This window comes from Asterias rubens, chromosome 19 (genome assembly GCF_902459465.1).
Source record: "Asterias rubens chromosome 19, eAstRub1.3, whole genome shotgun sequence".
NCBI lineage: Eukaryota > Metazoa > Echinodermata > Asteroidea > Forcipulatida > Asteriidae > Asterias > Asterias rubens.
The window spans coordinates 7,468,144-7,481,059 of record NC_047080.1 but is presented as its reverse complement, the minus strand read 5'-3'; the positions used below and the strand labels follow the sequence as shown (position 1 = coordinate 7,481,059).

Below are 12,916 nucleotides of genomic sequence, written 5' to 3'. Positions count from 1 at the left end.
ATTTCCCAACGATAAGAATTCGATGATAATCAGTCCCCTTTGTATGAACTTCACTTTGCTATGCAGTGATGGGATAATAATATTTATAATAATCAATTTTAATCATAGCGCTTTAATCATAGCGCTTTAATCATAGCGCTTTAATCATTCCTTAAACCATCTCAGCTCCCTGGGGAGTATACAGCTTCGACTGCGACTTACCGCGCTCCAAGTTTATCATTCGTAAACCACCTCTGGCCTCACAGGTACCCACTTTACCCCTGGGTGGAGAGAAGCTTATGGTTAAGTGTCTTGCTCAAGGACACGAGACCAGGATTCGAACCCACATCCCGATGATTTAACCATCAGAACTTGAGTCTGTCTGCTCTTATCCGCTCAGCCATGACACCCCACAGATATATACAAACTAGAAACTAACTTCAAAGACAAAGTACAGGATCAATAGTACACAATTGCAATGAGGTCAATAGTGCACGTCTATTTCCCCCAGGGGATTTTGTATGACAAAAAGAGGGAAATGGGTCCCTCTTCTGGTCACCCACAGGCCCGAGGGGGGATAGACGTGCACTAGTGACCAAACTATGCAGTCCATTGTGTTTTATAACACACATTGGTCTAAATATGAAATACGAAAATAAACTTTTCAGGGTTTTACTACTGTTTTAATTCAACAATTTACCCAACCATGAGCAAATAAAGACACTGGACACTATCGGTAATTGTCAAAGACCAGTCTTCCCACTTGGTGTATCTTAACATTTGCATAAAATAATGAACCTGTATTGGTCGTCGAAGTTGGGGGATATGAATGAAATAAAATAAAAACCCTTGTCACACGATCAGTGTGCTTTTAGATGCTTGATTTTGAGACCTCAAAACTTCCGAAGTCTCAAAATCGAATTCGTGGAAAATTACTTCTTTCTCGAAAACTACGTTACTTCAGAGGGAGCTGTTTCTCACAATGTTTTATACTATCAACAGCTCCCCATTAGGCCTACTTGTTACTTAGTAAGTTTTTATGCTAAACATTATTTTGAGTAATTACCAATAGTGTCCACTGCTTTTAAATCAAAATCGATTTAACAATGAAATAAACGCATTAGTTTCCCTGGCTTCAGTTTTAAGTTGCGGTTCATGGTTCACATCATGAGAGGACGTTGTACTGGGTCAAAAATTGTATTTGTGACCGTGTTTCAGCCAACCAGAGTACAGAACTAGCAAATTATTACATGTATTTTAATCTTTCTATAATACATCAATCCACCTGGTAAATATTTCCACCAGAAATAATATGGCTTTGTTTCACCTTCATCTTGGTTAGTTTGCCTAGACATCAAGTAATCCTTGAAGGAAAGTAAGATTTACCCGATACCTAATCCAATGCGAACACGGCTTTAAAAGGTTCACATGTATGTACATGACACCACAAAAATTATGCTTTTGGCATGTGTACATGTAGTTGGCACTATCTATCTGTCCACTATCTTTACCAGAAGACTTTGGTTTCACCCAAACCAGTTTTCTTCTGTCTATGTTGTCAACATTTTTGCAACTACTATACATTATTAAGTTTTTAAAGGCTTGTATAATTATATATGATTGGCTATGAGATTTAACATTTACAGATCTGGTTTTGGGAATATGTACATAGGAGTGTAATCAATGTATGCATACAAAACATAGAAATTGTAATTATTCAGAATTGCCAATTAATCTAGGCCCAATTTCTTCGCTGACCATTCTCCGCTAATCCGCTTACTGTGCAAGCGCCGATTTTCTGCGCTAGCAGTGTAAGTGAAGAATGCCTAGTAGTTAAAAATGAGGCCTAGCAGAAGAGCACCTGAATACCCTGCTAACCCTGTGAAATACACTTGAAGTAAGCACAGAATTCCCTGCTTTGCTTAATATGCTAAGCAGAGCCATGAAATTTGATAATATTTAGGATAATATTTGTTCTGTATTGCCTCAATACTTTAGACCACAATGATTCACTGTCCGCCAAACATCTTGCTCATAGCTTTGGCATATTTTGCATCTAGTTTTTTCACTCTCTCGTGTAGTAACTGCCTCTGCACTTTAACTGGTTTGCTCGTTGGTTGTAAATGCAAGGCATGGTCCAAATCTTGTTGAGATTGCTCATATTCTTGTAGTTCCATGTAGGCCATCCCTCGCCGAAACAGACCTTTCACATTATTGCTGTCTAGTGCCAAGGCCTTTGTACAGTGAATAACAGCATGTTCATAGCATTTCATTTTGAGTTTACAAGCTGCAATATTCAAGAGACATGCACATTTCAAGGTATTGATTAAGACTGTGGATTCATCAGTTGTTTCCTCCATGTCCAATGGATCGATAGTTATCAAGTATCTCAAAGCACGAAGGTAGAACTTCTCAGCTTTTCCAAATATGCCGCAAGTAAAACAAGTACTTCCTCTGGTTTTGAAATTGATGGCCCTGTCCACCTTGTCTTCAGTACTCATTTCAAAGATTTCTTTATCCCGTGTGAAGGAATTCAATGCTATTTCATATACTATAGGTTGCTTGATACTTGCAAAGTTGTCGTGTTTATTAGATTCTTTACTGTTTAGTTTTGGCAGCGATGATTTTGTTTGCGGTGCGATCTTTACCTGGCATGTCTCACCAGGCAGCATCATCTCAACACATGTATCTATAACATGAGACATTACTCCCTCGCCATCACCAAGCTTGATTGTTATTTCATCTCCCACTGGGTAACCAAGTAATGCCTCATCGTCTGTAATATCACCATCTGGCTTAGTGATGCAGACTACACACATAGCTCCTTCATTGGGTCGTAGCAATCCAGTACCAGGATGGAGGACTGTCTTAATAAAGGACTTATCTCTTGATACTTGAACATCTCCAGTAGCTCTTGGGTTTACTGATGTCATCTTGGTTGCTATACCCATTGTTACTCATGAGGTTTACCCATAACTTCAACTCTGAGTTTCAAAGCTACAAAACAAAACAATAGTCATTGTTGGATGAGAAACTTTGTCAATTTGTCAGCAGAATTAGAAACATAAGAAGCACTGAGCAGTTACTCTACTAAGTTTGAAGCCAAGCCTAAATGAAGACAAGTCTAAATGAAGGCAATCAAAAAGAGAGAGACCTACATGTAAAGGGCGAACAAGTTGCTGTCATTGCACGCCTTCCTTGAAGGGTTTTGATACCTATTAAAGAAAAATATCAAGTTTTTGGCCATGACATGAATCCCTACTCACTGTGCATTAAAGGGACACGTTGCCTTGGATTGGGCGAGTTTTTTTTTTTTTTTAAGTGTTTGAAACCCGCTTGTTATGAAATTATGCATTGAATATATCGATAATTTATAAGTAGAATATAATGACAACAGTTTTAAATGTCTTCCAACGACCAACTCGACCGATCCAAGGCAACATGCTCCTTTAAGATGTATGTAAAACTATCCTGTATAGTATTAGTAGAGGTTTCAGTTTATTAGTCGTTATGTTGGTGAAAAAAATAAGTGAAAATCACAGAGCAAGTTTTCCAGGAGAATATTGTTCATGCTAAGAAAAGACAAGTAATATTGCAAGGGAAGCTTTCTACGACAATAACTACATGTATCATCTTGGCTACTTTTGGCTACATGTATTCTGGTGGGTCAATACACATACATGTATTGACAATTCAAAAGAGGGCTATCGGAATATTCAAACATATGACGTCGCTCCAATGTAGAACATGCATTAGCACAATGTAAATAGTGGACTATCTCTCGCAACATAAAACCAAAACTTTTAATTAAGAATAAGATTTCAACACACGATGAAGTGCGAATTGTCATTTGTAAAAAAGGTGGATAACTTTCCGTATGGCGCCACCACTTTTTCACTCATTTTTACAAAAAGGGATATCTCATTGAGGTAAATAAGATACTATATTATTTCATATCAAATGAAAAACTGGTGGCGCCATTCGGAAACTTTTCCAACCCATGAAACTAGCCCCACATATGTGGCCAAGGCTAGCTGAATCCTTAGCATTGGCCACACAATTCCAAGTGGGGCTTCATGACAACATGATACGCGGCGTACAGCAGTACACACACCATGACCACACACTGTGTAGTTTTTTAGAACTATAGCCGAGTAAAAAACAAGGTCACGAAAATGCCCTGCAAAGCACTTGTTTCATCTACAATAACGGAACTAATTTCAATGATAATGTGAACAAATATCACCATAAACCAAATGTGATGTTAAAATTCCCAGCAATAACAAAACGTTTTACCTTTTTATTCGGTGTATTACGGGTCTAATTCTTTGGATCCCACCTTCCCGACTTCATTGGCGGATTTGTACATATTGAGGGCGCACTTTTTAAAGCTCGCCCAGAGCCGTATTATTGGGATATTGGGTGCGTTCGTTTAGCTCCCCTGGGTCGACCCCGGTGCGTGGCGTTTCTTTTACCAGGACGAACGTGGGTAATTATCTGCACACACTCCTCCTAAAAAAAAAAAACGCCACACACCGGTGTCGACCCAGGGAAGCTAAACGAACGCACCCACTAAAAACAAATTGTCCGCACCAAATTGCCACTGTCGTCCCCGCCAGTGCTGTTTAATCGGGAAATTTGTTTCTTCCAACCCTTTGAAAAAAAAATCAGGAAAGGTTTCGTGGATGGCAAAACAACATGTTAATATATTGCGGGCATGCAGGGCACATAACCAGGGTACATAGTGGGTGGAAGTCTCTGTAATAAAGAAGCAATGAAAACCCGAAAATACCATTCCCCAGCCAAATTCACCAACCAAATTCACCAACTAATGCATAATGTATCGAATTTCCTCAAAAGTTGAAGCACGCGGCCCCCGTTACACAATCTATTAATTGCACCCCCCCCCCCCCCCCCACCACACCCAGTCACTCCCAAAGATTTTGTGGGCTATAGGGACGGTTTGGGTTGATGGCGGGTAGGGTTTTGGATGGGGCTGTTTGAGCTATTTCGGGTTTGGAGGCTCATTGACTAGGGTTTGGGTGGAGGCTTGGGTTTGTAGCTAAATTAGATGACTATTAATATGGTTTGGGGGGTTGGGCTAGGGTTTGACTGACGGCTAGGGTTTTACAATTTTGTTTTTTACAAGGGTTGAAAGAGTTTCGCTGATAAAATTTGGCTGGCGGGGAAATTAGTTTAAATCATTTGTTTGTGTCAAACACAGCGGTATGCTGGGGGGTGGGGGGGGGGGGGGGCTGCAAGTGATCTACACCCCGTGGGGTGGCAATTAAGGGGGAACTACAAAACAATATTCTTTCTGCTCTTAACTGCCATAGGACTAACCGTTAAAACATAATTATAGTGTTTTAGTTCAGTTCTTGTCAAAAAACAGTCTTCTCACTTGGTGTATCTCAACATATTATGCATAAAATAACAAACCTGTGAAAATTTGAAATTAATATTGGTCGTCGAAGTTGCGAGATAACTATGAAAGAAAAAACACACTTGTCACACCATAGAGCAATTAAAGGAATGCTTAATTTTCGAGACCTCAAAATCTAATTCTAATTCTGAGGTCTTGAAATCAAACTCGTGGAAAATTACTTCTTTCTCGAAAACTACCTCGCTTCAGAGGGAGCCGTTTCTCACAATGTTTTATCATAGAGCAAAGGACCCTGCTCTGTGGTTTGATATACTATCAACTCTTTCCTTCACTCGTTACCAAGTAAGGTGTTATGCTAATTGTTTTGAGTAATTACCAAGGTGCCCATCTGCCTTTAAAATGTCCATTTTGTGTTGTGGAATGAATCTCACAGCCAGTTGGTTGGGGATGCAAAGCACGGTGCACCCACATAAAAGAAGGGATCAAGTGGAGACGGCCAAACATTATTGATATGCCACACTGCAGGCTACTTATTTGTATAGCAAGATGTGGAATGTTTGGTGATGCCGGTGCCTAGTGTTCTTGCGAATCGGTCAAGTGCTGTCACTTGAAGCCTATACCCCCGCTCATGACCGGCCCAATGGAATCGCTCACATAAACATTAGTGAGTGAAGAGTGAGCAATCACCATCCTGCTGCTACTCATACACATACTGGAGAGCGAGCAGCCGCCGAGTCACACGTACACCCAAGTCAAGAAGTTGAAGATGGCACCCTGCGGACCATCACCCTTTTCCCTCCTCTTTCAGAAAGTACAAGACACCCGGAAGATAGAGATGGAATCGAGCTGCGTGTTCTGAATGGAGGAGCTTACACCGGCACTAAACGGGGTGGGTGGGATGAAGAGGGGGAATGCACCAAATACTTTCGTCCCCCCCCCCCCCTTTTCGCATCTGAGAGCACACAAGTTATTGTGCAACAAGGGTGTTTTTTCCTTTCATTATTCTTGCAACTTTGATGACCAATTGAGTCATTAAAATTAAACTTTTCTTGTTACAGATTTGTTATTTTATGCATGTTGGGATACACCAAATGAGATTCTGGTCTTTGGCAATTTTTTTTACCAAAAAGGTGTCAAGTGCCTTCAACTTTAATGCTGAATGTATAGAGCATTATTTTTTGTTCAAAGCCCCGCCTTTTAGAATTTTGGTCGGGCGAGTCTCCACGTCTGTTATTGTGTGTGGGGGGGGGGGGGGTTAGTGAGATATAATGTGTGAGTTATTTATTATAAAACAAACATTGGATGAATTTCTTTCGTCAATCATCGCAAAACAATCACTCGCCTCGTAAAATGGAATACGATCCACGATTCTGCGATATTGCACTCAATGCATCCAATTATTTTTGTATTGTTTTTCCCACGAAGTCGTAAAATTCGCTGCTCACCATTAGACTGCAATTTATTTTTCAGGTTAAGTGTTTCTGTCTTTTGCAGCCACCCACGACCATCTGCTCCGCTGGTTTATATTATACACAGTTGGAGCACAAAGACAGTTGATCTCGCACTTGCAGACCCTATGCCAATGAAAATTACTAGCTGTAAACCGGATGTTACATTCCTCGTTAAAGTAACCGCTTGGCTATCGTGTGAAATATTAATTGTGTTTAATACGAAGTGTTTACACTTTCTGTCTCAATAAATCCACCATTGACACAGTATTACGCCAAAAGGCTGGAGATGCGTCTATAAAATGCAAAGTTCTCAAGCGAACATGATATCATTGTACACATTTGAAAAATTTATGACAAACATAGTTAGTTTGTAGGGTATCATGGCCGCGAGGATAAGAGCATCGAATTCAAGTTCTTGTATGGCTCAGTAATCAGGGTGTGGGTTTGAATCCCGGTCATGACACTTGTGTCCTTGAGCAAGACTAACAAAAATTGATACTTGTTACAGGGGTAAATGGGTACCCGTGAGTGCAGAGATGGTTCTTTTGACTGTTTGGCAGCACAGGCTGTATATTCCCCAGGGCGCTGAGATGGTTTAAATCTAGGAATGAAATCAAATGGTCCAGTGACCAGGGGTAATAATGTTGAAGCGCCATGAGCGTCGGTCACTCTGAGTGACGGACCTGAGCGCTATAAGAAGCTTATGAAGCTTATTCAGTGCTTGCACTATCGTCTTGGGCCAAGGCTATGCTTGCACCAATTAATGGTCGCCTATTTCTCGTGTAATGTACTTGTATGTGACATCAATGAGTTAACGAACAGGTAGTTGCGCCAAATTGATAATTGAATGTATGTAAAATTATTATAAAATAAACGTCCCGTTAAACATAGTTTATATGACCTCATATTTATTTTACCGTGTATTAACTAAAAAGAGGGAAACTTGTATTTATTTTTGTTTCATAAGATGTTTCACATAGGTTATCTATACGGAACCCCTAAAAGTACAACTGTCACTTCGTCTCGACTTGTTATTTCATTCTCTCGAAATAATATTTAACTCCCTATTCACCCGTTCATGTTTTTAATCTGTCTTTTAAGAACTCCTTCTTTTTTTTCTTCTCTTTTTTTTTTTTTTGGGGGGGGTACTTTACTTCATTTGCAAGAAAGAAAAGTCTTGTTTTTGTTTTGTCTTGTGTTCAAGTCTAGTTCTGCTCTCTTGCTTTTAATATACATGATTTGTGTTGTTTATTTTATACTTTACGAGGAAATGGTTTTCATGCTGGCATGACGAAAATTGAATTGAAAACAATTGCCGATTGTTCCCCCTTACAAATTGCTCGCCGGAGTCACCGAAGTGACGACCGTTCCATTAATTTCATACTGCATTTTCAGGGAATGCGTACTTCAAAAAACAAAGTCGAGTTCATCATTTATAAATAACTGTAATGTGTTTTAATCTCCATGCATCTCTTTTGCAGTTATTCATAAACACATAATACGAAGAAAATTGAGACGTGCCCGCAGCCTCGAGCTCTTCGTTTTCATGGTGAATATTCAATAAATCAACATCTGTTCATAAGTTGTGTTGGTTTATAGGCCACACGTACTTATATCACGCTTAGACAAAGGCCTATCCCTCACGTCAAATAAGTCCATGCAAAAGACAATCCGACGAATACATGTATTAAATCCACTGGACATCACATTAAATTGGTAATTACTCAAATTAATTGTTAACAAAAAACTTACTTGGTGAGCCTATAACGAGCAATGGATGCTGTTGATATTGTAAAGCATTGTGAGAACATCTCCATCCCTGAAGTTACGTGTTTTTTGAGAAAGAGGTAATTTCTCACTCAAAAAGACTTTAGCTGAAGTGTTTTATTATGCATCTGAAAGCACACAAAGTAATGCAATAAGGGTGCTTTTTATTTCATTATTCTCTTGCAAATTCGATGACCAATTGAGCCCAAATTCTCACAGGTTTGTTATTTTATGCATGTTGGTTTCAGATGCTTGATTTCGAGACCTCAAAATCTAATTCTGAGGTCTTGAAATCAAATTCGTAGAAAATTACTTCTTTCTCGAAAACTAAGTCACTTCATAGGGAGCCGTTTCTCACAATATTTTATACCACCAACCTCTCTCTATTACCCGTTACCAAGCAAGGTGTTATGCTAATAATTATTTTGAGTAATTACCAATAGTGTCCACTGCCTTTAAAACATGATGAGAAACGGCTCACTCTGAAGTAATGTAGTTCTTTTGAGAAAGAGATATTCTCACTCAGATAATAGAAGACTATACGGCAGCTGAAGCCGTTTATTTGATGACCAATTGAGCCTATTAATGTTTACATGCTTGTTAATTTATTCATTTATGTTGGGACACGTGATAGTATGGGTCTTTTACAAAGGTCTTCAGAAGGCCATTAGACCAATAACAACTTACTCACTAGTGAAATTTAACATGCACAGTATCTGTTTATTAAGAGACACCATAGGCCTACCATAAAACTCAAATGGGCAATTTTTATACTCGACAGAATCTTGCACGGAGAGACACAAGAAGAGCAGACGGTTTAGGTATATCCTTCAGTCTGCATCTTAAGATGCATAGAATAACTACCTTGAATCTGGAATGGTTGACAGTGTATAATATTGGATTGACACAGCTGTTAAATGTAAACAACACAGAGAGAAACAGCAGTATTCTTGCGTTCGAAGTTGTTAGTAGAGCAACTGTATACGGGGCACCACACACAACGAATACGCAGGAAACAATGAACAGATTTTTGGTGATCTGCAGTTGTTGTCGGTTTGTGCGCTTCTTAAAACGCGCTTTAAGTTTGTCTTGCATCGTGTCATCGTCTGTTCGAAAGTCAGACATCTCTTGATGGGTTAGTTTGAATGATTCCCGACGATGCTTGAAATTATGCTGTACGTGAAAAAATAGCAAAGAGTAGCTGATGATAAGGATCATAAGTGGTAGGGGATAAAAACAGAACACCTGGATCAAATGATACTCCATGAACCGAGGGTGGGTGTCAATGTCACTGCATGTGTTATCTTGCTTATCAAGTCCCAAAGCACCGATCCCAAAGGGTAGTGGAACCAACATGGCTGCCAGAGGGATGGCCCACGTACCTGCCACCATAATGGTAATCTTCTTCGTTGTGAATAACCATTTACGAGCCTTCGCTGGTCCTCTAATCACCAATAGGCGGTTGAGAGCGATGCAGGCAAGATTGTACAGACTTGCCCCTATGCTTGTGTACGCCATCAATGCTGAGAGGAAGCAAAGAGTCTCTGAGTGCCATGGGTCCGTTGAAAGTAAAGGTATCACCGAACTTGAAGGAAGTAGAAGACAATAACAGAGGTCTGCAATAGCTAGACTCACTACAAACACGTTAGGAATAGTGTGTAAATCCTTAGATAGGGCAACAGCCAAGATGACGATACTATTGCCCAGTGTACCAAGAGCGAAGATAATCAGAAGCACGATTGCAACCCCTACTCTTTCTCCGTAAGTGAATAGCGATGTTTTATTAACGGCCACGTCGGGTAAGAACTCCGCAATGACCTGGCTGCTAGCATTCTCCATATCCCAAGTCAATTTGCAAAATATGAATCGTTGATTCACATGCAGGCACCCAGGTTCTCACAGCTGATGTTGTATCTATATTATACTGAAAAGAAGAGACAGAATTTTCAGTTGCTGATGCTCAACCGTTTAAAATGTTCCAAATACTCTGGAGGCAATAACTACACAATGACCTGGTGCAAGCATTCTCCATATCCCAAGTCAATTTGCAAAATATGAATCGTTGATTCACATGCAGACAACACAGATTCTCACAGCTGATGTTGTTTTTATATTATAATGAAAGAGAACAAATTATCAGTTGCTGATGCTCAACTATTTCACTGTTCGGAAGGAGACATCCTTTGGCGAAGAAAGGTTTGTGTGAGATTGAATCATGGATGCACGTGCACGATCCTCCGCATCAAGTCATACAATTAGTTAAGAATAATGTGTTGTAAGAAGAATATAACTGTTTACGTGACGATTTAGAAGTGGCCGACTTCATTCAGAGTCCTGTATCTATCTAAATCATCTGTCTATGCCAATGCCACGAGTAAAGCAGCATTCTTCAAATGATGGCTATTAGTCAAACAACCGCTGCGAACAGCTGTAAATTATTCCTCCACCGCCATTGGATTACTATTTTAACCATAAATTTCGAGGCGTCATTATACAAAAGTACTGAAGGAGTTGCAGTTCATGCGCTACTGGATTGTTCCAATGGGATGTTAGCTGGCTGTCACTGCCGGGGCATAATGGAATGGCCTGCCTTTCATCGCTGGGCCAAGCTGCGTGAACTCATTCTGATGGAACTGATTGAATTACATTAGCAGGACTTTCCCGGAATAAACTAAAGCTCAAGTTGTCTATGATTGTCAGTGTACTAATACCATGGAGGATACAAATATGTAAAACAAATATCTTAATAACAATTTTGTTTTTTATAATATTGTCATTTGAGAGTTATGACCAGATAAATGCTGGTATAGCTGAAAGCCCCAAACTTATAATAATATACAGTTGTGTTGACGAAATTTGTTATTTTAAAAAGACTATCAGTATTTCCATTATGAATAGCCCTTTATAAGATAAAATATATTGCTGCAAAAGTTCGAATGTATGTTCGCGATATTCTTCTACTTCCGCATTGAAGTGTACTACCCTGCCCACAATTTTAGTATCATCATTATTATTATTATTATTTATTCGGCATAAAAACACATACAAAATACAATCATAAACAAAACAAAAGCAAGGGACACATGCCTGAAATTAAAAGAAATTACCAAAAAACTGTAGCCAATTCAATTCCAATTTTCCTGTCCATATATTAAAAATATCTAATTATTTACAACAAGTCTATAAAGACTATAAAAACATTAGACAACAATATAAAAATGCTAAAAGAAATAATGCAGAATGAGTTAATATGAAAAATACCCCCCCGACATGAATTAATTAATCTTACTCATCAACAATTTTACATAAAAAAATATTTATAATTTTCGAACCAGGACAAAAGAATACAATACAATGTCCTCAGATGAGCCATGCATGCATGCAGCGCCAGTTACCGTGTCTTGAATAATTAACTCTGTCTATTCTTGATGTCTGTCCGGCCCAATTACTGGGTCATCTCAATCGGTTTATTGAGTACCAAAGGGTCTGTCTCAATTGATAATCCATCTTAATTAGAAAAATTCTTAGTTTCGACATTTAAGGGGGTGCTTTCAATTTAGATGTGGTTTTCTAACCAAAGTTACCGAAACAACACATAAAGTATTTTCCTGAAGAACGTCCGAGAATTTATAATGGTTTCTTCAAATAAGTGGATTCTCATTAACTAGCAATCACAGTTAATCATATCATAACTACAGTTTCTAGATTAATATTCGTGTCCCTGCAGGATGTGATCTTTAGCTGTCCAAGGTCAAAGATGTCAAATAAAATACAGGTAGGCCCTATAATAAAACCTATAGGATACAGCATCAGCATAAATTTACGTTATACAGTCAATGTATGCTGAAAGCCAAAACGGATTTAATATCAAACATGTTTAGTTTTTGTTGTTGATAACATCGTTGCCTCAAAAAATTTAATGCCCAAAATGCAAAATAATTACCACCTTTTTAACAAAGAAATAAACTTCTTTTGACGCTGTGTTCCGCTCCCTTTACACCGTGTTCAGTTTTGATATAAACGCACACAAAAGGTAATTGCATTGTGATTCGTCACACAGTGGGCGTATTGTCTGTTGATGTATAAACGCACAAATTTACAGCGAATTAATGACAATAAGTCAATGACATGCCGTTGGCATCAACCCAGGTGATCTCGGATTATTATTTTCAATTAACTATTCACCGGGCTGATAAACAGTTAATTGAAAACAACTGGCTGGTGAGCAGTTAGTTGAAAATAGTTAGCTGAGATAATAATTGTTTTAGTTCAAATAGCGAATGAAAGAGGTTTGTTTGTTTGTTTGTTTGTTTGTTTGTTTGTTTGTTTGTTTGTT

The 12,916-nt window shown here is 38.8% G+C and overlaps 2 protein-coding genes across 2 annotated transcripts; both read right to left on the bottom strand.

Annotated features, from left to right (window-relative positions):
- Window positions 1-993: 993 nt before the first annotated feature.
- LOC117302872 (70 kDa peptidyl-prolyl isomerase-like) lies at window positions 994-4,337 on the bottom strand. The gene is made up of 2 exons (XM_033786835.1): window positions 4,276-4,337; window positions 994-2,976 (listed from the first exon to the last, which is right to left on the bottom strand). The coding sequence occupies exon 2, from the start codon at window positions 2,928-2,930 to the stop codon at window positions 1,989-1,991; it is 942 nt and encodes a 313-aa protein (XP_033642726.1). The 5' UTR covers window positions 2,931-2,976; window positions 4,276-4,337; the 3' UTR covers window positions 994-1,988.
- A 4,698-nt stretch (window positions 4,338-9,035) lies between these two features.
- LOC117303408 (protein trapped in endoderm-1-like) lies at window positions 9,036-11,475 on the bottom strand. Its single transcript, XM_033787594.1, has one exon. It carries the CDS (start codon window positions 10,417-10,419, stop codon window positions 9,349-9,351), a length of 1,071 nt encoding a protein of 356 aa, XP_033643485.1. The 5' UTR covers window positions 10,420-11,475; the 3' UTR covers window positions 9,036-9,348.
- Window positions 11,476-12,916: the final 1,441 nt, after the last annotated feature.